This window comes from Scyliorhinus canicula, chromosome 8, assembly GCF_902713615.1.
Source record: "Scyliorhinus canicula chromosome 8, sScyCan1.1, whole genome shotgun sequence".
NCBI classification, from domain to species: Eukaryota; Metazoa; Chordata; class Chondrichthyes; order Carcharhiniformes; family Scyliorhinidae; genus Scyliorhinus; species Scyliorhinus canicula.
The window spans coordinates 17,678,857-17,697,836 of NC_052153.1; the positions used below are offsets into that span (position 1 = coordinate 17,678,857).

General features: G+C 48.1%; 1 protein-coding gene across 1 annotated transcript in view; it reads left to right on the forward strand.

Moving 5' to 3' along the window:
* Positions 1-18,980, forward strand: part of LOC119970743 — an 81,883-nt gene that overhangs the window by 37,403 nt on the left and 25,500 nt on the right. Inside the window, exons 2-3 of the mRNA XM_038805851.1 lie at positions 6,200-6,319; positions 14,597-14,908. Of these exons, the coding sequence (XP_038661779.1) occupies positions 6,200-6,319; positions 14,597-14,908 (432 nt within the window). The remainder of the gene's footprint in view (positions 1-6,199; positions 6,320-14,596; positions 14,909-18,980) is intronic.

Here is an 18,980-nt window from a genome sequence, read left to right on the forward strand (position 1 = left end):
TTTCAACGGTTAACTAACAAAGTCGTTTCAGGATTACCCAATAGTGCGGTATACATCGACGATCTGGTAATTTTCAGCCGCACATGGAAAGAACATTTAAAACATCTGATGGAGTTATTCAATCGACTTCAGGAGGCGGGTTTGATGATACACCTAACCAAAAATGAATTTGGAAAAGCCCAAGTCACTTTCCTTGAGGAGTTTCCAATACCCTTGAGACAAAGGAAATAATGCGATTTCTTGGTATGAGTGGATTTGATTGCACATTTGTGCAAAAGCTTTGTAGCAAGGTTGCTCTACTGATGGACTTGCTGAAGAAACATTGAAAATTTCAATGGACAGCGGAGTTTCAACAGGCATTTGACGGCCTGAAAGCTGTGAAAACCAATGCTCCTGTGTTGGAGAATTACAAGGGACTCTGTGATCAGATTGAACTAAAGTATCTGACTTTAAAGAGAAATGTTGAGGCGTAGAGAAATATATGGATCGGGCAGAGACCTTCTTGTTCAAAGAAACTGTCAATCAGGAAGGATTTCAGTTGGAGGAAGAAGAACAAAAATGGACTATATTATTATACCTGTTTGCGTGTGTTTTTTTTAAACAAAAAAGTATATTTACTGTGCATTTTTTAAAGGATAGTGAAAAGGTGAAAAATGAAACCACGAATTTGATGGTTTCCTTTTTTTTCTTGGGAGGAGGTGTCATGTGAGAGTACCTTTAAGAAATAGGTGTTTAGAAATGGGTGTGTATATAAATATCTGTAGTGAGATTCCCTTTAAGAAATTGGTGTTTATTCCTGAAGTGATGTCAGAGTGTGGGTGAAGCTGAGCTGTCTGCCAGCTTTTTACTTTTGTTTTCGAGCAGGCTGCAGGGTGTGTTTTAGTTTTGTTTTCAGTGTTGGAGCTGAAGCCAGACAGAGCAGGCGCGCGGTTGATCTCTCTGCCATGAAAAGACTATCTCTTGATCATTTGGTGAATTCAGAATTATAAATGTTCTCAGTCGTGAATGTAAACCTAATGTGCTTCTGGTAAAAGATGTTTTAAGTCTTATGGATGTTAAAAGGAAAGCTTAAAGGATTACTTGGTGTTGTAGTCTTTGGCGGCTGTATTTGAATTGAAGGTTGCTAAGATGTTCACTGTATGTTTGAGTCAACTTGAGTTAATAGAATAAACATTGTTTTGCTTTGAAAAATACTTTTCCATTTCTGCTGTGCCACAATCTATTAAAAGTTGTGGGTCAGGGGAACTCCATGATACACTTTGGGGTTCTCTAAACTCTGGTCCATAACAGCCCTAATGTAGGAATTAGATCAGCATGTGTCATTGATCTTTCAGTCTGATTGGTTGCAAGGTCTTTATGACATGACAGAATTACATTTTGCACATTTGCAAAGTCATTCAGAAACAAATGTCTAATAATATGAGGAGATATAAATTACATAGCTCATATCCTTGGAAACCAGTGTACAATCTGGCCTGCTGTGAGCACAGAATGGGTGCAGTAACTCGCCAAGGTTCCTCAGACAACTCCTTCCAAACCCATGACTGCTGTCAACGAGGAGTACAAGGGCAGCAGATATCTGGGAACCCCACCCCTGGAGGTTCCCCTCCAAGTCACCCACCATCCTGACTTGGAAATATGTAGCCATTCCTTCACTGTCGCTGGGGCAACATCCTGGAACTCCCTCCCTGACAGCACAGTGGGTGTACCTACATCTCAGGGACTCAAGAAGGCAACTCACCACCATTTTCTAAAGGGCAACAAGGGATGGGCAATAAATGCTGGCCTAACCAGCTACGCCTACATCCCGTAAATTAATTTAAGAAATACATACCTGCAGCGGTGGGGTGAGGCTATTAAGTGGGGATCAGTTTTCCTTAGTTGGCATCCATGAGCCTTCCTCGCGCCCTCCCTACTTGATTGAAAGCCTTGCCAGCCACCAAACATTCCACGACGGAAGGCAATAAATTCCATCCTTAGTTACTTTGCATACTCAGAGAATTTAAAGAACCACAAGCAACTGGTAAGGTTTGATTTTGTTGTCATATTAATTGTAATAATGTGAATTTTCATGGATTTTACTGACGAATCAACGAAGGTCCAAGGGCAAAATTAAAATTAAATGATTCAAACTTCCGACGTTGTGCGTCAATATTTTAAACAAAAAATTAAGAAACCATATGGAATGGAATCATCCATAGCACATTGAAATGTCAGAACAAAATGCTGCAGTCAAACAAGAGTGTCAGTCATTATGCTGCTCATTGCATTGTACTCCCTGAGGCACACAGTGTGATAAATCCCTTGAAGTACATCCCGCTTTGATCAGCATTGTTCATGCCAGCCAGGTGGAAGATAAGACCACTCATGCAGCTTATTGATCTCCTGAGTGAGACAGCACTAAAGAGTAATGGTGTGGCTCTGGGGAACGTCAACTACATCCCAAAAGCAGTCGCTCCGCACCGGTGCATGAAAACATCAGCCTATCGTGACAATACATCAAATTTACAGAATAATCCTCAGCTCAAGTGGACTTGACTATGACAAAATGTGCCATGAAGTTGGGAGGAATTTGGAGGAGATAATTTCAAATTAATGCACAATTTCATGGGTACTACACAATTGCCAATGGCTCAGATTTAATGACTTTGGATGAATCTTTTATGAAAAAAAGTGATCAAATTACATGATTATTGCTCTTATGTTCGTAATAAGCAGGAAGCCTTTTTTATTATTTGAATGATGAACATGCAATCTGTGTGTGCATTGCATAATCTCACCAATTCCAGACCAGGGCTGGATAAATTAGACACAGGCTCAGTTTATTTGCAGCTACAGTAAAGGATGGCTCAGCAAACAAATCCACTTTGCAGAGTCAGTAACTATTACTCACGAGGTCAACACAACCACAATTCGTACAGCATATTACACACTTGTAGCTGTTGGTCACATATTGCTTCTCATTTGTGTGCTCTCGGAAAGGTCTGCCTATTGTAGTTCGTTGTCTGGCATAATCTCTTCAGGCGCACCGAGCAAAAAGGATATTGTGCTCACTGGTGTCCGCCACAGGAACATTCGCGATATTTTTCAATTGTCGGATGATTAGAAACTTGTTAAAGCAAGTGCTACGACACCCTGGGGGCTAGTGCGTGGTCGATTCGAGCCCAACAGACCCTGGAGTTCCAACACAAGTGAATTAACCAACAATTTGTGCAAAGTTTACAGAATCTTTGGTCCCTTGATTGCTCATTAAGTCATAGCCGCCAGGTTTGTAAATTGAACAGAATAACTGTTTCTTTAGAACCGGAACAAAGTTGAAATACGCAATAATTATCACAGAATAACGGCCAGCTAATCTACTCTCCCCCCCCCCCCCCCCTCCTTCTAGCGTCCCACCCTCCACCCAAACACACACATAGGGAGGGGAAGGGGTAACATAAGAGGAATTAAATTAAAAGCTGAGTGATGTTGCTTCCGATGTCGAGGTCGGTGCAGGCTTTCCTCCCAGGTTACTTAATGATGGAAGCCCCCGGTGCGGTGTACGGTTAGAGATGATCTCCTGGCAGGGGCAGTCAGTCTGTACTCCAAGACATTAGGTTTTCTGCTGGAGAAGCACTTTAACTTTTACCAACCTGGGCCTCCACTCGAAGGAACAGCCACAGGCCTGTTTAATTATTACTTTTTTCCAACTCCAACAGAATGACCAACAGCCTGACTGAGGTAAGAACAGAGTTCCCCACAGGAGATTTTAAAAGGGTTTTTAAACAACTGACCATGCCCTCAGCTGGTGGCTGGATTGTATTTCTCTGCAGTTCAATCTGGCTGTGCAGAGAGAAAGGTCTTTAATTTGGATCTTCAGCAAGAATCCATTCGATGAAAGAGAGAGATCAGAGCTGTGACCCTCCAGCTTCTGACCAAAACTAAAAGTGAAAGAAAACACAGTCACACAGAGGAAGAAACATTCCAGGGAAAACTCTAACCAATCGGCAGGGGCCATTGATAAGGCCGAGAAATTCAAAACAGTCAATTGGCCGACAGCCAAGTCCATCACAATGCGTCAGCACTGATCTCCATTGAATCTGCTGATCCAAAGTATAAACAGCTCTTTGCAACCTGTCTTGCCCGAGGTCATAAGTCAATCCTCAATTTACTAGCCCCTCGAATTAAAGATAAGCTCCATCTTAAAGGCATAGGCACATTAATTGTCCAGGTACAAAAATTGAAATAGCCAAATAACAGATATTAAAAGGAAAAAGCAAGGGACAAACAGGGATTAACAGGAGGCTCCATGAAGAAGTAAATGATGAGGAGAAAGTTCCTGCCACAGACAGTCAATAAATCTGTTATAGTTTTGGATCAAGGATGCAATGGAACCGGCTGAGTGCAATGGTTATTTTGAGTTGCTGTGTTTGGTGACCCTGACATGCTTCACATATCCTCACCACCTTCTGGCTAATATACCATTTCCCTTGCCAAGCAATATTGTTTATTCCATGCCCACTGTGACAATATCTCCTGGCGAAGATCTCCAGCCAGTAGCACCTACTTTCCTTTGAAAATCAGACCTCTTTAAACACCTAGTTTACCTCCATATGGCCAAAAGCATCTTAGAATGTCTGACACTCCTTGTCAACTTTCTGACAATAACTTCTATAACGCACAGTGGTTAGCACTGCTGCACCACAGTTGTTAGCACTGCTGGCCTAGGGTGACTGCTTGTGTGGAGTTTGCACTTGCTCCCCATCACTGCGGGCGCTCCGGTTTCCTGCCGCAGTCCAAAGAAGTGAAGGTTAAGGGGATTAGCCATGCTAAATTGCCAATGGGTGCCCACAGATGTGCAGGTTAGATGGGGTTATGGGGGTTACAGGGATAGGGGTGGGTAAGTGGGTCTAGGTAGGGTTCTCTTTCAGAGTGTCAGTGCAGACTTGATGGGCCAAATGGCCTCCTTGTGCACTGTAGGAATTCTATGGCTCTATGCTTCTAATGCCTTCAGTCATGGGCCATTTGCTGTTTCCTCCTGAAATTGATTGCACTTTGCTCCCGTGAATTTGGGATCCAATTCCTCTGATGTTAGAATCTTGTAAGGGCATCTCTTTGGAGCAAGATCTAGAAATCATGAGCATAAGTATACCTGTGATAGAGCTGCATGGTCAGTGCTCTGATACACCTGGCAGATAATGTTGTCATGCTCCATGTCATCAAGATCATTCTTAAACTTCCCCTTTCTGTTCACACTGCACCTTCTCGGAGTGTCGATCAATGGAATGACATTCTTTCTGAAACTTTTGTCTGGGAATTTTTACTATAGACCATGAACTTACTCAAGATTATTATTTCTAACATCTTTTGACATGATTAAGGGCCGGGATTCTCCCCTACCCGGCGGGGCAGGGGTCCCGGCGGGATGGAGTGGCGTGAACCACTCCGGTGTCGGGCCGCCTCAGAGGTGCGGATTTCTCCGCACCTTTAGGGGCCAACCCCTAACCTTGAGGGGCTCGGCCCGCGCTGGAGTGGTTGGCGCCCGTCAGCCAGCGGGAAAGGCCTTTGGCGATACACCAGCCGGGGCCGAAGTGACTTCGCCGGCCGGCGGAAGTCCGCGCATGCGCCGGAGCGCAGCGGCTGCTGATGTCATCCCTGCGCAGGAGAGGGGGCCACTTCCGCGTCCGCTATCGTGAAGACTATTGCGAACGCGGAAGGAAAAGAGTGGGGGCACCCCCCGGGACCTGATCGTCCCGCGCCCCGCCCAGGACCCCGGAACCCGCTTGCGCCACCTGGTCCTGCCGGTAAGGTAGGTGGTTTGATTCCCACCAGCGGGACCAACATGACAGCAGCGGGACTTCGGCTTCGGCCCATCGCGGGCCGGAGAATCACGGGGGGGGGGGGGGCGCCAACGGGCACGGTGCGATTCCCAGCCCCGCCGAATCTCTGGTGCCTGGGATTCACGCCAGCCCCCGGCGATTCTCCGACCCAGCGGGGGGTCGGAGAATCCCGCCCAATGTATCTGAACTTGTGTGTGGTCAGAATGTTGACTTCAGTGCAGACTGACACTCTGAAATAACTTGCTACTGCTGGTCCCCTCCCATCCACCAGCTAGAATACTTTGGTTTCAATGCAGAATTGGCATAGTTACATTTCAATGTCAATGTACCAGTGCAACAAATAGGTGACCCGTTGCCCACAATTAATTTTGCTGCTGTAGGTTTTATCACTGACTCCCAACAATACAGATACATGGACCTCAGGATTCTGCCTGTTAGATGTTCCTGCTCGCCTCAGGCTATGAGTTGTGTTTGCGACATTTCTTCATGCATACGATGCTGTAAGTAGCAAAAGTCTTTAACTGTTTGCTTTTATCTATACATGGTGCCACATGACTGATGTGAGAAACCTGTTTGTTTTCTGGCTGAAGATTCCTCCACTCTGAGTCTTCATTCAAGCCTGCCAGGCCGCTACCCTCATGTCTACGCTTTCATTTATATGTGTCTCTGGTGCATTCCCAGTTGTTGCACACACGCATCTAATTGTAATCTCTAATCGCACCTCTGGAAACTGGTTTCCTACATTGGTGAGTCAATGCCCTCTTACACCTGTAACTGATGATTGAAGCACATAGACTGTATGGAGGTTATAAAACAAGATTAATTTATTCCACCAGCATCAAAGCTGCGTAAACTCTCAAGAGGTAGCTTAACTTCAAGGCACAAACTAATTGCAGAGAATATTCTCAGCCAATGGTCCAAATCTCTGCTCTACTCAAGGTCTCATCTCCTCAACGCACTGACTTGTGTCATGGGAATGTCACTTTAAGAAATGTTTGTCTTCTCAAGTGGCTGCAGTGATGTCAGTGTGTGGGTGGAGCTGGGCTCTGCTTTTTACTTTAGTTTTGAGCTGGAAGCTGTTTTTGGCTCTGAATTTCAGTTTCGTTTTCAGTTGGAGAGCTGCATTCGAACCAAGGAGGTGTATTTTGGCCTCTCTCTCTGCATGCTAAAGAATGTTACCAGATCACTTGATGATTTCAAAGTAATACCTGTTTCTGTAAGGAATGCAAACCTAGTGTATTTGTTAAAAAGGGTCTTTGACTTATGGATATTGTTAGGAAAGTTACTAAAGGTTATCTATAGAGTACTGTATCTTTGGGGGTGGGGGTGTGGTGTCAGTGCTGGTAGTTGATAAGATGTTCACTGTGTGTTTAAAAAATGTTAATTGAATTCATAGAATAAATACTGTTTTTGGTTAAAAAATACTTGAGATCTCTGTTGCATCACACCTGTAAAGTGGGTCCTTGTGCTCCCCATAACCAAAATCTATTAAATGTTGTGGGTCAGGTGAACTCCATGATATAGTTTGGTGACCCCTAAACCCTATCCCATAATACTTGCCAGTTTTGAACTGCTGCTCCAGCTCTAGGCTGCAGTTCCGGTTCTCAATTCTCTCCAGCAGGCTTCTTGTCCCTCCTTCTCCTCCAACCCATGCTCCCGGCAACTCCAATCCATCTTGAGCCTGCACTTCTCGCTTACTCTCTGCCCCAGTTTGTGAGGACCTCAGCTCTTGTTCTGCGGGAAGCCCCCAGAGGACCGAATGATCCTCCCAATGTCCTCCCCGGCCGCTGCCCTCTGGTGGTGGTGACCTAATGCCCCGCAGTGTGCACAGCCTGGCCTCCAACCCCGGTCCGAAGTCAGAAATCTGATGTTGTGACACTGAGGGCCCACTCACCTCCACCACTATACACTGCATACCATTGAATGGTATTCAAATACAGATTTGTATGGGACACTGCACTTTCCACACAAACTACTTGCATTCTTTATCCTGGCTACCGTGCCAATGCTGGTAGCTGCATTCAGAGCTCCAAGGTGCTGTTGCCTGGCCACAATGGCTTCATATTGTTCGCCATCTTTTAGGAGTGTGTCAATATCGTGACACTATATTTTTCTCCAAAAGGTTTTTTTTTTGGAAGGCTTCAATCAGCTCCTGAGATATAACAATCTCCATTATCCATTCAGACAGCCCAGCTTCATCTGCTTCAATCTGAAGTTCACCTTTACATGAAACTAATCCTCAGCATTTTCCACAGCTGATCATGGTCCTTCTACACCCCACCCCGCAGACAGGTTCAAAGCGCTGACTCTATGCAACCGCTCAGTTCCAATGGCTGTCTTTATTTGCACTGCTTATTTATCTGGTTTTGTGTCTGATAAATTTAAAAAGCAAAATTCCATCCTTTGTTTTAACAGCCTGAATTCAGATCAGACATCTGTTGGCTTTCCGATCTATGCTGGCGAATTTGGTGGTCATCTTGCTTTTCCCTGTCTTTTACAGGTGCTCCCAACCGATAAAGGATTTCTGCCCTCTCTACTCCATGGAGCAATTCGGCAGTGCGGCTGCTGGTTTTTTAATCATTGTCTCCCCCTTGCTATTCTTGGTTGCAGTTCAGGTTTTGGCCACACTCATCCTAATGGTGCTGTCTTCCTGTATTTCACATTTTTTCCCCCCTGTCTTTTGTATGAGAATGGTACCTAAGGACATTTCAATGGCCTGCAGCCTTTCTGTCCAATTCAGAAACTGCGCAGTTTGGCTCTGAACTAACTCTTTGGCCCCATTAACCATAAATCAGGCAATTCCCAAAAATCAGGTACTCACTGTCCTGCAGAGTACCATCTGTACCGGACTCTGCCTCCTGGGTTTCAATGCATACAGTCTCTGTTGAACCAAATATTGTCTGTGGCTCCCCCCCTGTGGTCTTCAAACTCACACCGCTGCCACCACATTGCGTTGCTGATCCCTTTACATAAACTCACCAATCTCACGCACAGGACTGTTAAACTATGCGTACGTCCCATTTCTCCAACTGATATATAATTATATATATATATATATATGTATTATAAGATGGCTCAACAGACAAATCTACTCCAGTGATTCATCAACCATCATTAAACAGAGCCAGAGCAAAATTTGCAACTCTTACATTGCTAATTGGCTGCTGCTTTACATCCTGGTTCCTTGTTCATTTGAGTATTCTCTTAAAGTTATATCACAATACTAGCTACAGCGTGCTCAGCTGCCCAAAAAACATTTAAATGGGACCATTGGTAAAAGCCCCCTTTTGAAGTTTCAAATCTGCCTTATTTATTTTTTGTAAAGCGGCTAGAAATAGATCTGATTGTACTACTTAGCTCCAAGCCAAGTATGCAGCAAAGCATGTGTCTTGGCAGAAATTTTTGTAGCGATATTAATTTGATCACATTGTATTTTTAATATAATTAGTGAGAGGTTTCCCGGAACGGGAGATGATCGATGGGCTGCTTCAGTTCAGATTTCAAAAGGAGAACGTCATTGTCCCAGAATGATGACACTTGAAGGAGGGTATTAAATCAGTGCGAACAGGAAAACTATCATACACAATCAGTATTATTTGCACCGAGTCAAATTGCTCCCTATCTTCCACTTACCAGTTGAATAATGCTGCATTGTGTACAACACCTCTAGCTTAAGGCTATGTGATAGATTTTCTGTGACTCACTGAATCTAATTGCACATTCCACTGTTTACATAACTCATTGCTTCATTTTTATTGTGTTCAAACTGAATACTCAGTGAATGGATTCATCAGCTTCTGATGCAGACCTTTGTAATTAGTTATCAACTCCTCGGGCAGGATTCTCCGAACCCCCGCCGGGTGGGAGAATCGTCGGGGGTCGACGTGAATCCCACCCCCCCTGTCCTCCCAATTCTCCCGTCCCCCAAAAACTGGCCCGGCGTGAGTCGCGCCGCCCGCCTCGGAGAATGGCGGGATCCAGCGCGGGATTTCAGTTGCATGATACAGCGCTGAGTGCATTTTTAACTTTACCTCATTTGGAGCTCATGTCGTCTCAGAGTTTCAAAGATGGCTGACGTACACATGCAGTTATCACATTCATTGGAATGCATACTTTATTGACTAGTTCAGATAGAAATATTATTTTAAAATGTGCTTGCACGTGCCTCACCATCTTGCTTCTGGTACTCTGACCCCAGAGCAGGTGACTATCCTTCAGCTGGACAATCAGGGACACTCCTATCTAACCAGGGTCATCGTTTGGTCAATCCAGCAGCAGGAAGTGTTTATCAACAAAGCCAGTATTTCCCCTTCCTGAGAGGTCCAGAATAGACCACCAAGTACTGGCAGAATCAGCCCAGGGTTCCTGTATTCTCCAGTGGAGCAGAAGGCAGTCCAGTAGAATTAGGCAGCCACACAAATTCATTATATTTTAGCCCGACTCTTCACTTAATTTTTCTTAAAAGAAACTTGCGTCATCTTGGCTGATCTAAGTATTCTCACCTATCTTCACTCAAAAATATAATTCCCTTGAGTTTTTGTAATTGAGGTTCTCCTTTACACTGTTTTTTACACAGGAAAACACACTGACACCCAATACTGGGAACGGAAACAACATTATTGGGGGTATTCTTTCCCTACTCATCCGAATGCTTGAGAAGTGGTTAAATTAAGGGCTGGAATTCTCCCGCCGTTGGGATTCTCTGTTCCTGCCGGCAGTGCACCCTTGCCCTCGTGTTTCCGGGTGGGGTGGGGTGGCTTCAAAGGGAAATTTTAATAAAGCGAGGGGAGTCCAACGGGATTCTTAAAAGTCTTTTAATTCAGCAGCAGCATTATCCTGACAGGGCCCGATTATATTTCACCGGGTCCTTCCTTCTTTTTTAGCTGGCTCTACAGCTGCCGGCCTTTTACACTAGTGCTCGGTCAACTCAGTACAATGAGCACAGGGAAACAATCATCCCCAGCTGGATGAGTCCTGTGCAGGTTATTACAGAAATCCTATTGACAAGCGGTGGGAGTAGCGAGTCTCGCCGCCAGCGAATGGTGCGCTGCCAAGAAACACATGGCTGGGGGACCAGAAAATCATAGAATCCATACAATGCAGAAGCAGGCCATTAAGCCCATCAAGTCTTAACTGGCCCCTTGAAAGAGTACCCTACCTTGGCGCACTCTCCCGACCTATCCCCGTAACCGTACCTAACCTGGACACTAAGGGACAATTTAGCATGGCCAATCTGCTTAACTTGCACATCTATGGAGTGTGGGAGGAAACCGGAGCACCCGGGGAAATCCCACACAGACACAGGGAGAACATGCAAACTTCTCACAGACAATCACCCGAGGTTGGAATTGAACATTGGTCCCTGGCACTGTGAGGCAACAGTGCTAACTAGTGTGCCACTGTGCCACCCCACCCATTTTTGTTTTGATCTTTCATGATTACATGAGCAGCAGTCTCTATTAACAATGACCCTGAATTTGTCTCTCTGAACCTATCCACCTCTCTATCTTTCTTTACAATGTTTCTTCAAACCTACCTCTTTTACCAAGTCTTTGCCACCTGTGCACGGTAGCATTGTGGATAGCACAATGGCTTCACAGCTCCAGGGTCCCAGGTTCGATTCTGGCTTGGGTCACTGTCTGTGCGGAGTCTGCACATCCTCCCCGTGTGTGCGTGGGCTTCCTCCGGGTGCTCCGGTTTCCTCCCACAGTCCAAAGATGTGCAGGTTAGGTGGATTGGCCATGATAAATTGCTCTTAGTGTCCAAGGTTGTCCTTAGTGTTGGGTGGGGTTACTGGGTTATTGGGTGGGTAGGGTGCTCTTTCCAAGAGCCGGTGCAGACTCGATGGGCCGAATGGCCTCCTTCTGCACTGTAAATTCTATGATAAACTATGAATTCTATATCTATATCTATATTCTATATCTATGTCTCCTGAAGAAGAGATAGAGGGACTCAAAACATTATCTCTGTTTCCCTCCCCTTCCAGACTTGGTGAGGCTTTCCAGCATTTTCTGTTTCTACTCCTGTCTCCATCATTGGCTTGATGTCAATTTGTTGTCGGATTATGATCCCATTAAGCACATGGAGCGTCTGACTCTGCTAGAAGTGCTATATATATCCACATTGCTGTTATTTCCAAAGGGAAACTAAATCATATCGAACATAAGAGGATTTGGATAGTTTAGTAAGGTAGGTTGCTGAATGACAAATATTGTTTACTTTGGATGAATGAAAACTAATTGGACTAACAGGTGAAAACGAAGCTGCGAAAATAGAAATTAAAATGGCTCTAAACTCCCACTCCAGGCTCTAACCACAGGAATTATATCTCTGGGTAATGGTAGGTAGTTTATTGAAACCAACTGTATGATGTCCAGTTTTAGTCAGACAGACTAACCAGTTCTTGGGATAATCGGGACAATGGAGCACAAGTCGCAGAAGTTGCTAATGAGTCTGAAAAATGCGCCATTGTCCATTTGGATCACTGTGCACACTCGAGATCAGTGTTACAGCAGGAATATCCAGGCATTGGAGCGAGTGCAGAAAAAAGGCATCAAAACTGATTTTGAGTTCAAGACACCTGATCGGTGACATGAGGTTGAGGATCATAGGATTGTTTCCACTGACCTTATCGGTTCTTACAAATGGCCGCCCGTCTCCAACTTCTCTTTCATCTCCAACGCTCTTGGTGGTGTTGTCACCTCCCCAAATTGTGCCCATCTCTTCCAGAATTCCATGTTTAAATCCTTATAATCAGATTTCTGCCTGTGCCACAGTGGGAAGTGGCTCTTATCAAGTTCACAAGTGACAACCTATTTAACTGGGACAAAGGTAAACTAACCCTTCTCATTCATCACGACCTGTCTTGCAGCCTTTGACACCGTTGACCACATCGCCCTTCACCAAAACTTCTCGACTGCCATTCAGTTGGATGGTTCTATCCTCATCTGCCTAACCCTACCCAGAGTATTACCAGCAATGGTTTTTCATCTTGTTCCATCACTGTTACCTCTGTTGTTTCTCCCCAAGAATCTACCTTTGTCGCCTCCGTTTCTCATCCGTACGTTGCCCCTCAATAGCATCATCAGAAAGCAGTGCTAATTTTCCCATGCAGGATGATGACATCCAGCTCTACCTCAACACCACCTCTCTTGACTCCTCCACTGTTGCTGAATTATCAGATTACTGAACTGATATCTAGTGCTGCACGAGCAGAAATCTTCTTTATTCAATATTTATGACTGAAAGTGTTTTCATTCCCAGTTCCGAACTCCACTCCTGAGCGACTGACCCGGCCTGTCTCCCAGGCAACTATTTGGAGCTGAACTTAACAGTTCACCACCCTGGTGCCCTCTTTGACTCCACATAACTGCGCCACCTCAAGGCCACCTAATTCCACCTCCATAACAGCACCTGACTTGGCTCCTCTCTCAGCTCCTCCACTGCTGAAGCCCTCATTTATTTGTTAACTCTTGACTATTCATACGCACTCCTTGCTGGCTTTGTCCTTTGTCGTCTTGAAGTCACCTAATACTCTGCTGCCCACATCCTAACTCAGGTTAAGCCCCATGCACCTACCATCCCTGTGTTTACTTTTTTTATTCATGTGGGTGCCGCTGGTTTGACAAATATTTATTGCCCATCCCTGAGGGGCAGCTTAAAAGTCAACCACATTGCTGTGGACCTGGAGTCACGTGTAGGCCACACCAGGTAAGGGCAACCAATTTCCTTCTAAAGGGCATTAGTGAACCAGATGGGTTTTTACGACAATCGACAACGGTTTCAAGGTCATCATTCGACTTTTAATTCCAGATTTTCTTATTGAATTAAATTTCAACCCGGGGTTCGAACCCAGGTACCCAGAGAATGATTCTGGGTCTCTGGATTAATGGTAATCTTTATTGACACAAGTAGGCTTCCATTGACAGTACGACGGCACATTCCGCCGCCCGTTCGGGTGCAGGGGGAAGAATTCAGAATGCCCAAATCACCTAGCAGCGTGTCTTTCGGGACTTGTGGGAGGAAACCGGAGCACCCGGAGGAAACCCACGCAGGCACGGAGAGAACGTGCAGGCTCAGTACAGATAGTGACCGAAGCTGGGAATCGAGTGTGGGACCCTGGCGCTGTGAAGCAACAGTGTTAAGCACCTGTGCTACCGTGCCGTCCCCTACTAGTCCAGCGACAATACCATGACACCACTGCCTCCCCTGGAGTACACCAGCTTCTCAATCAAGTAATTACTTTGATTTTAAAACTATCACCTTTGTTTTCAAATTGCTTGATGTCCTTACCCCTCCCTTGCTGCGTCATCACCTCCATCCACACAACCCTGAAAGATCTCGCTGTTCATCCAATTCTAGCCTCTTGAGCTTCCTTGGTTTTAGTCGCCATCATTTGCCGCGGTGGTGAGTGCCTGGAACGTGTTGCCGGGGATGTTGTGGAAGCAGATACATTAATGGCGTTCAAAAGGCATCTTGACAAATACATGGATAGGATGGGTATAGAGGGATATGGCACAAGGAAGTGCTGAGGATTTTGGCAAAGGTTGGTATCATGACCGGTACAGGATTGGAGGGCCGAAGGGCCTGTTCCTGTGCTGTATTGTTCTTTAAAGACATGTCTTCTGAAAGAAAGATGGCGCTGGAGGGAGGCGACTTCTTGCAAGCTGTGCCCAGCATACCATCTAATTCTATCTTTTACTCGCATTCTGTGCTTCAAAAACTTCATTATAACTCTTTTAAACTCTCTAACAATGTTCTTATTCAATTACTTACAGATTTAGCGATCTTTAGGACCCTGGAGACACCTGAAACTGACGTCCTGAAGTCGACCCCGACCAGCCGACCACGTGTGAGCAGTTGCCGGAGCTGCAGTCCCAGGCCTGAGAATTCCCCTACAGCGGCTGCCAGAGATCAGGAAAACACCCTTGAACCCAGGGCCTTCACTCAACAGGCTCCCAGAGACCTGGGAAACACTACAGAAGCCAGGACCTCCACTCTGCTGCTCTCCAATGACCAGACCAGCATCGCAGCAGCTGTAGCCCCCCCCCCCCCCTCCCCCGATGCATATCAATTACGACGAGACGAGAGTAGAGAGTAATCGAGGCTTTATTACGCAGAGATGTGGAGCCTCCCGCAGCAGCTGCCGAAATGGCTGCAGCTCGGAGAGCCCACACATTTATACTCCGCCAACTGGGCGGAGCCAGCAGGGAGGGATCTATCCCTGTACCTGTAGTACAGGAGCCTTACCGTATTACATCTCGTATGTGATATATACAACAGTGGTGACTACCACATTCACTCCCTGTTAAAAAAAAGTCCAGCGGGGGTGGTGGAAGACTATTTACATGCATATATTAACATTTTAGGAAAAGTTTTAAAATTCAGACGATCGGGCGCCTTGATCCTTTGTTGCGAGCGCCGCAGTCCCGGTGGCGATGCAGGCGTCGGTTTGGTCTCCGGTGACTCCTGGAGCATGTCGACCTCATCTTCATCCCTGGGTGGGACCAAGGGGAGGACGGATCGTCCTGGAGCGGGGGCTGTGGTGAGGTGCACTGGGGGGAGGAAGGGTGGCGCTGAAGCGGCGGGGGGGGGGGGGGGGGGGGGGGGGACCCAGCTGGCGCCAGGTCCTTGAGGGAGACTGTGTCTTGGTGGCCGTTGGGGTACTGTGGGTTCGCATGGAGCAGCCGTACCCTCTCGACCAACGGGTCCACCTTGTGGAACCGCACGTGCTTGCGGAGGGGAACAGGTCCTGGAGCTGCCAGCCACGTTGGCAGCGAAACCCCAGAGGTGGACTTCCTGGGGAAGGCAAAGAGACGTTCATGGGGGGTTTCGTTAGTTACGGTGCACAGGAGCGACCGAATGGAGTGAAGGGTGTCGTGGAGGACCTCCTGCCAGCGGGAGGCCGGAAATTCCTGGACCGTAGGGCCAGCTGGACGGCCTTCCAGACCGTCCCATTCTCCCACTCCACCTGCCCATGGCCACTGGGGTTGTAGCTGGTCGTCCTGCTCGAGGCGATGCCCTTGCTGAGCAGCTACTGGCGCAGCTCATCGCTCATGAATGAGGATGCCCTGTCGCTGTGGACGTTGGCAAGGAAACCAAACAGAGCGAAGATGGTGTTAAGGGCTTTGATGATGGCAGCAGACATCATATCGGGGCATGGGACGACGCAGGGGATTCTGGAGTATTCGTCAACTACGTTAAGAAAGTACGTGTTTCGGTTGGTGGAGGTGAGGGGCCCTTTGAAATCCACGCTGAGGCATTCAAAGGGTCTGGAGGCCATCACCAGATGCGCTCGGTCTGGCCGGTAGAAGTCCGGTTTACACTCCGCGCAGACCTGGCAGTCTCTGGTGATAGACCTGACCTCCGCAATGGAGTAGGGCAGGTTGCGGGCCTTTATTAAATTTTAAAAACGGGTGACCCCTGGGTGACAGAGATCATCATGCTGGATCCGGAGTCGGTCCACTTGTCCGCTGGCACATGTACCTCGGGATAGGGCATCGGGGGGGCTTGTTGAGCTTACCGGGGCGATACAAAATCTCGTAATTGTAGGTGGAGAGCTCAATCCTTGGTCAGTTGGTCAGTTGATTGTTGACCGTTGGTCAGTGACGAGAGTGAATCTCCTGCCGGCCAGGTAATGCCTCCAATGTTGCACAGCTTCTACTATGGCTTAGGCCTCCTTCTCGAATTTCGGAGGCATGGAGGGTGCGGGAAAAGAATGCCACGGGCCTGCCTGCCTGGTTGAGGGTGGTGGCCAGAGCGGCGTCTAATGCATCGCTCTCGACTTGGAAGGGGAGCGTCTCATCGACCACGTGCATCACGGCCTTGGCAATGTCGGCCTTGATACGGTTGAAGGCCTGGTGAGCCTCGGCCGTCAGTGGGAAAACTGTGGCGTGAATGATTGGGTGGGCCTTGTCCGCATAGTTAGGGAGCCACTGGGCATAGTACGAGAAGAACCCCAGGTATCGTTTGAGGACCTTGGGGCAGTGGGGAAGGGGGAGTTCCATGAGGGGGCGCATGCGATGGGGGTCGGGCCCTAGAACCCCATTTTGAAACACATAGCCGAGGATGGCCAAGCGGGTTGTGCTGAACACACACTTCTGCTTATTGTACCTTAGGTTGAGGAGTTTGGCGGTGTGGAGGAATTTGCAAAGGTTAGTGTCGTGATCCTGCTGGTCATGGTCACAGACGGTGACGTTATCCAGGTACGGGAAGGTGGACCGCAGTCCGTACCGGTCAACCATTTGGTCCATCTCCCGTTGGAAGACCGAGACCCCATTAGTGATGCCGAAGGGAACTCTAAGGAAGTGGTAATGGAGGCCCACCGCTTCAAACGCGGTGTACGGATGGACCGCCTTGCGGATGGGGAGCTGGTGGTAGGCAGATTTCAGGTCCACTGTCGAGAAGACCCGGTACTGTGCAAACTGATTGACCATACACCCCTGGGTGACAAACCCTGGGAGGGGTTTTGCGTCGAACTGCGTGTACTGATTGATGGTCTGACTGTAGTCAACAACTATCCTGTTTTTCGCCCCATTTTTCACAACTACCACATGGGCTCTCCAGGGGCTGTTGCTGGCCTCAATAATACCTTGTCGTAGCAGCCACTGGACCTCAGACCCGATGAAGGTCCTGTCCTGGGCGCTGTACCGTCTGCTCCTGGTGGCGACTGGTTTGCAATCCGGGGTGATGTTTGCAAACAGAGAAGGCGGGTCGACCTTAAGGGTTGTGAGACCGCAGACAGTAAGGCGTGGTAGAGGTCCGCCAAATTTCAGGTTTAGACTCTGGAGTTTGCACTGCAAGTCCAGGCCAAGAAGCAAGGCAGTGCAGAGGTTTGGGAGGATGTAGAGCCGGAAGCCGCTGAACTCTATGCCCTGGATGGTGAGGGTGGCGGTGCAGTATCCCCGGATCACCATGGAGTGGGATCCAGAGGCCAGGGAGATTTTCTGGTTAATGGGGTGTACTGTGAGGGAGCAGCGCCTTACCATTTTGGGGTGGATGAAACTCTTAGTGCTCCCGGAGTCTAGAAGGCTTGATGTCTTGTGCCCATCGACCTTCACTGTTGTCGACGCGGTCGCGAGGTTGTGCGCTTGGGACTGGTCGATCGTGATGGAGGCGAGACGCAGCTGGTGTTGGAAGGCCCCTGGCTGGTCGGCAGCGGTTGCAGGCGGTAAGTGGCCTGATGAGGTGCCTGTCGAGCAGGGGTCCTAAGTCGGTAAAGATGGCGGAGCCCACGGGGCGCACGTGGTGGGCGGCGTTACAAATGGTGGCACCACAGGCCGCACATGTCCTGAGGCAAGCAAGATGGCGGTGCCCACGTGCCGCAAGTGTTTTGAGGCAAGCAAGATGGCGGCACCCACGGGCCGCACGTGGTCTGAGGCGAGGAAGATGCGGCGCCCATGGGCCGCACGAGTTCTGAGGCGAGGAAGATGGCGGTGCCCACTGGTCGCACATGGGGGGTGCAGGGACAATGGCTCTGGTTACAGCGGCGATTGAGCGGGCCTGGCACACAGCAGCGAAATGCCCTTTCTTCCCGCAGGCTTTGCAGAGTACGCACCGCGCCGGGCAATGCTACCGGGGGTGTTTCGTCTGTCCGCAGAAGTAGCATTTGGGTCCCCCGGGGTTGGTTGGCTGCTGCGCGGCGCACGGTTGGGTTTGGTTGGGGGCGGTCGCTGGTGGGGTCCACGATTGCGTGTTCGCTGGCGGGGTCCATGATGTCCAGGAAGGGGGGGGGGACCCTGCAGTCGGGGGCGTACGCCTGTACATTGCGGGAGGCGACTGTGAGTGAGATCGCGAGTTTCTTGATCACAGCGAGGTCGACGGTAGCCTCTTCTAAGAGGCGCTGGCAGATGTACGCCGACCCTATGCCCGTAACAAAACCGTCCCTAATTAGGAGTTCAGAATGTTCAACGGCTGAAATGGCCTGGCAATCACAGTCCCTCGCCAGGGCGTGCACGCCAGAAATCTTCCACAGACTCACCGTGGCATTGATGCCGCGTGGACTGGAGATGCCTGGCATAGACATTGTTGGTCTGCTGAGTGTAGTTCTCCTTCAGTAGCACCATGGCCTCAGCATAGGTAGGCGCGTCCCGGATGAAGGGAAGGATATCAGTGCTCAGCCGCGTAATCAGGATCTGGAGCTTCTGTGCCACTGAGGGTGGT